We start from the raw sequence: 5,675 nt of genomic DNA, 5'->3' as shown, positions 1-5,675 counted from the left end.
ACCACAAAAGCTGTCTCACCAATTTTTGCCTACATACGAGATTTGAATGTCACCATCCATGACACTCAGTGTGTACTGCTTATTAAATGTACACAACTTTCAAAGTTTGTTACAATGTAGAATACTACCTTTAGGGAAAATAATAAAGAGTTCAGTCTTTTCTTATGAATTAATGTATATTAATTTATTGAAATCTGACACAAAATTATACAAAGTCTGATCCTGCAAATTCTCTCTCATGTGTGTAGTTCTTATTCATATGATTTCTATTTAAGTCAGTGGGAGTAATTATATAAAAAAGAGTTTGCAAACTGTAAACTTTTGGGGGCAAGGACCGCCTTTTTGTTATGTACGTGGCTAGCTCAATGGGGCACCAATCCTGATCAAAGTTTTTAAACACTACTAAAATAGAAATAATAATAGAATTGAAATAATCAATTATAAACTTGTTAGGGCAACTAGTGTGTCTTTTCTGTGGGCCCCATCTTTCAAACCTCCTTTTCCTTGTGTGAGTAGTCCTTATTCATGTGACTAGTCCCACTGGCGTCAATAAAACTACTTGTATGAGTAAGGCTTTGGAGGATCTAAGCCTATCTTTATAAAGCACCATGTTCAACTGCAAGTATTATAAGCAGCAAATATTAAATAAATGTTTTGGAATCAAAACATCTGCTGGTAGTGTATGTAAATACAGTGTTCAATAATGTAAAAGACAACATTTCTTTCCAGAGATGCCTGCTTAAAATAACTGTAATCATTCGAAAATCACACACCCATGTTTGCTTCCCTTCCCATTCCATATTTTACACACACACACATATAATCCCATGTCTATAATATGATGTGCTGTATCTCTGCCCAAAACTAACACTTTTCACAAACATCTGGATCTTTTTTACTATATTACATAGATATAATCAACTTCTCCAAGGTGAAGTTTTAATAATTCAGATTATAAATAGCATACAGCATCTCTCAAAAAGCTGTTGTTGGTTTATTGTTGTCGTTGTCTTTGTAATTAGCATCATATCTTTCCCTTAAAAATATCTTTATATTAAAGCATTCATATAGATCATTATTTAAAAGAATATTCGTTTTCATGGAAAACTGAATTCATCTTATAAAGGAGCAGTAATCATTCCCCTCACTGATCAACTATTTCAGAGGGGAAAAGAATAATTTATCCAAGACTGTCACATAATTTTTCAAGTTCATTGATTGGATCCTTGCTGATCTAACATCCTTCAACTCCAAAGTACATCTGAAAAACATCAGCACACCCCTTTTCACCTAAAAAATGATAGAGCTGCCCCAGATCCATATGATTTCCTCTGGTACCATGTGCATCAAATACTTTTTCTTCAAAAGATGAGAATTTTCTTTGTTTCTGCATCTCAGCATGTGACCCATCCAGAGAAATATCCTCTCTATGGCGAATTAAAATTCTCCGCCATGTTAATCTTCTGACTCTGAAAACAATTAGGGAAATATGAATCCATAAAATGTAGCACATTTTATAAAATGTTATGAAGCAGATTATGAAAGGAGGAGAATCGACAAATTTCAATTGTGTAGATACCTGGGATACACATTATAGCTCATTAGCCAATCAGTCAAACAAACATATACATACCTGCAAACATTCCTAGAACCAGAGCATTGTTTCTTTACAGAACAGAACAGTCAATAAAGTTGGGATTTAAATATAACTACACACCTCCACCTTGTCTGTGCGAGGAATTTTCTTACCCTTTTTCTTTATTACTAAATGGGCAGAGCTGAACCAGGTCTACACTACACGAAAATACAAATGATACAAGCAATATAAAAAATATTAACGAGACTGGTGGTACAGCATACTCTTGCTACACAGCTGACGTAGAGCTGACGGGGGAGGCAAGAAGAAAAGCACTGCATGCACTAGTCAAAGAGAACCCCTTGCTGGCTAATTTATGGCCCTGATGGCTATAAGAAGTGGCAGAAGGTGGGAGGTGTAAATGTATTGTGATAAAATATAAAACATATACTTTTCATAGACAAGATGTTGATTTTACCAGTACTACGAGTTGCCCACCTTCTGACCAAATGTACAGAACCACAACATAACAAGCACAATATTCTAACCACCAATGTTACTTAAAAGCAAAATATAGTATATAAAAAGCAAACCTTGACCAGAATTCTTCACAAGTACTCTGTGGGCCTTCGACACAAATGACACCTGGTTTCCCAGGCATGCTAAACCCCGACAGAGCGAGCTCCTTAGACCAATCAACAATATTCTTTCTTTTATGCTTGTTGTAGATGTGATGACTATAGATCCACAATCTAGTGAAAATGACATCTTCTGACTGCATAGTCCTCAATGTCGTCACTGAGGAAGATGAAAGCTCCTTATCGATATAAGCAGCTGCATGATCTTTAACCCATTCTCTTGCATTTAATACACAGACCTCACCACTGCAGTTTCTCTTCAAGTATGTTTTTAGATCTGTGTTCAGCTGAATCTGCTGTGATCGGCTTATTGATGGTGACCTAAGGAAAAAATATTAACACATCTTGTTAGCATATCTTTTTTAAAAGGTAGGGAAATCAAAATGTCTAAAAACTCTATTATGTTGTTAGTTTAGAACTGGTACAAAAGCATTTTGTTTGGCTAAAACATTTAAGTTAATATTTCCTAAGAAAATCCCATTTTAGCCTTTAAAGAGCTAGCTGCAGATTTTATATATAGCACTATATAGCTGTAAATTTTAAACAGGAAAAGCCCAGATGAGAATTTATGATGGCCACTGCAGTATTGTTCTGAGATATACAATGTAACAGAAACAAACAAAAATACTAAAACAGAAATAATGCAGGTCAGTGAGTAACAATATTCTGCCAAGCAGAAGGATGAGATTTATTAAACAACCGTTCACTTCTTAAGTTAGAACCAACTGGAAGCATTGTCACGATGGACTATGGCCCAGATCCTCAAAGGTATTTAGGAACCTAACTCCCACTGAAATATCTTTGGGAATCTGAGCCTATGTTCCTTACTTGGACACTGGTCCTGTAAAATGATCAACGCTGGAAGACCATCACTGTGCCCGCATGGAGCCACAATAATTTCACTGTACTGGGAGCTAGCACTCCTATGTTCTATTCTCAGCTCTGTCACTCACCTGCTGCATGACCCTGAGCAAGCCACTTCACCACTTTGCATCTCTGTTTCCCTTCCCACCCTTTGTCTGTCGTGTTTATTTAGACTGTGTGCTCTTTGGGGCTGTCTCTTGCTATTATTTATTGATCTAGTAAATTTTAGCTTTTAGTTCCCTGTCTAGAAATATGCAGTACCTGACAGTAATTTCTGGTAGAACAGCTGGGTAGTTAAGTGGTAAAGCACAGGATAAAGAAAGCATTACCTAAAAAAAAAGAAAAGAAAAAAAAAAGGGCATTAAAATCTGATCTTAAATGTCTTTTTTTTTTTTCTTTCAAAAATATGGCTACATTACCATATTGGCATCAGCAACCTCTTGTTTTACATTCAGTATAAACTGAACTTTTGAAGATGGGATCTCTGATGTCTTATTATCAATATAATGTTTTAGTTCTGCTACAGCCAACTGGTCAGTCACAATAAACTCATCTTCATCAGGAAACATACTAGAAAGTAGGTCTAACTCAGAAAGTTGTACTTCAGCTTCTTCCAAATTAGTCATTTTGGCCATGTTTTAGCTGTTTCCTAAATAAAGAAATTAGAGGGAAAAATGAAAAGACAATTCTAATAGATACAAATACAAGTTTAAGGCCCAATCATGCAACTCTTATGTGAGTAATATTAATTCATATAAATCCCACCAAAATCAATGGGATTGCTCATAAGAGCTGATCAGCTAAGGGTTTGCAGGATAGGGCCAATATAGAAATGGTGGCTGAAATCTTGGCCCTATTTAAATCAATGGGAACACTCATGACATCCCATTGATTTCAATAGGGCCAGGATTTCACCCTGTGTTTTCATTCAAATGTTTTTGGCTTACACAGTGTGATATGTTTTGAATTTCATCATTTGCATTGTTTTGGTATTTGCAGTGCTGGATAAGGCTATGCTTAGGGGTCTGTCCTTCCAATAATATGTGGAGAAATTAGGCATATAGTGCCAATTTAAGCATCAAAGTACAGAAAAGTGGTCAGAAAAGTGATTGTAGAAATGGGACATTCTTGCTCATTGGATCAGCTCATTGTACATTCAAAGACATATTTACTGTATTGACAAAATCGTCTACAAGATTTTGCTAATATTAGCCCTGCAGAGCCAATATAGACATGGGAGAGTGTGATGAATTTTATTATGCCTTCCAACTTTACCAAATGGTTAACTACATGCTAATTAGAGAAATGTTTACAAGTGATGATGCTTGACCCCAAAGAATCTCTCTGGACTTTCATACCCCATAATGGGGTTTCCAGCACTGGCAGTTGTTATAATAAGCACTCCTAGGAGTGGAGGAAGCAGCCCCATTCTCGAAAGAAGAACAAATTATTTTTTTAATTTTAAAACACACACCACATCTCAAAAGTAGAACCACAGTCTATGCTAAGTCCACAGCAGTGTACTTGTAGCTGTGTCAGTCCCCGGATATTAAAGAGAGAAGGTGGGTGAGGTCGTATCTTTTATTGGACCAAACGTCTGTTGGTGAAAGAAACCAGCTTCCTGAGCGACACACACAGCTCTTCCTCCGGTCTGGGGAACAGCCAAACACAAGGGGGAACCGACTGTTTAGCATAAGTAGTTAGAGCGTCTGGTAAGTGTCCGTGGGCCACTCTACACTGAACGGTCCCTTAGCGAGACGCTGTAACTACTCAGGCGGACCAGTCGGTCCCGCCGCGCGTGCAGCTGCCAGGCTGGGGCACCTTCCCCGGGCCGGAAGAAGCGCTCAGCTCTCACCAACCGAAGCTGCTCCAGAGAGAGTCGCTGCCTCCCCCATTATTTGAAAATCTGAGCTTTAAATCACCGCGCTGGGCCCGGAACCCGCCCCGCCGCGCCCCGCCCCGCCGCGCCGCTCCGCTCACACCGCGCAGCGCTACAGCTTCCCACGTAGCCGCAGCCCAGCACAGACCCCCCAGCTCACACCCCTCCGACTGCGCCTGCGCCTCCACCCTGGGCCGGGACGTATACAGGCCACTCCGCTATTGCGCATGCGCTGCGGGTCTTGCACTTCCTCATTCGCGGTCTCGCGCCGATTGACCTCAACCCCCCTCCAGTTTCCCACTATGCAACGCACCGGAAGTGATAAAGAGCCGTTCCCTCTAACAGCTCAGCCACGGGAAGAGGGCGGGAGCCGTAAAACTACGCTGAGCCGGAAATATGTGTCGTAAAACAACTCGCTTCACGATACTGGCAGGTGCGGGACTTAGGCTCAGTGAGTTCCTCTAGAGTCCACCACGTTATTTACTCTCCCTTATACCCCCACCAGTCTCTAAGTCACTTACTCTCCTGGCCTGAGCCGCCTCGTGTCTGCTTCCGGCCCGACTCTGCGCGGCTGGGGCTGTGGAGCTTTCCTACTGGTTCTGGTGGCTGTCCGTAACGGGTGGGAGGCGGGCTCAGATGAGGCTGACTAGCCAATCGGAGCCAGCGGGCTGCCCCCGAGTTGCCGGGCGAGGTGGGGTGCGCTGCACTCCAGGCTTGG

The 5,675-nt window shown here is 40.6% G+C and overlaps 1 protein-coding gene across 2 annotated transcripts; it reads right to left on the bottom strand.

Moving 5' to 3' along the window:
• Nucleotides 1-978: 978 nt before the first annotated feature.
• On the bottom strand, nucleotides 979-5,525 carry LOC112105895 (RWD domain-containing protein 2B). Of its 2 annotated transcripts, XM_024198894.3 has the most exons (5): nucleotides 5,479-5,525; nucleotides 3,498-3,727; nucleotides 3,340-3,407; nucleotides 2,170-2,535; nucleotides 979-1,469 (listed from the first exon to the last, which is right to left on the bottom strand). In XM_024198894.3, the coding sequence occupies exons 2-5, from the start codon at nucleotides 3,711-3,713 to the stop codon at nucleotides 1,235-1,237; spliced, it is 885 nt and encodes a 294-aa protein (XP_024054662.1). In that variant the 5' UTR covers nucleotides 3,714-3,727; nucleotides 5,479-5,525; the 3' UTR covers nucleotides 979-1,234. The 2 variants fall into 2 exon arrangements, with proteins under 2 accessions (XP_024054662.1, XP_029767328.1); XM_029911468.1 differs by lacking the exon at nucleotides 5,479-5,525 and having other exon boundaries at nucleotides 3,498-4,165.
• Between the last annotated feature and the right edge of the window lie 150 nt (nucleotides 5,526-5,675).

Source organism: Terrapene carolina, unplaced genomic scaffold (assembly GCF_002925995.2).
Source record: "Terrapene carolina triunguis isolate 2854851 unplaced genomic scaffold, T_m_triunguis-2.0 Scaffold30, whole genome shotgun sequence".
Lineage (NCBI taxonomy): Eukaryota > Metazoa > Chordata > Testudines > Emydidae > Terrapene > Terrapene triunguis.
Note: the sequence above shows the minus strand (reverse complement) of the source record. Positions and strands in the feature narration are given on the sequence as shown.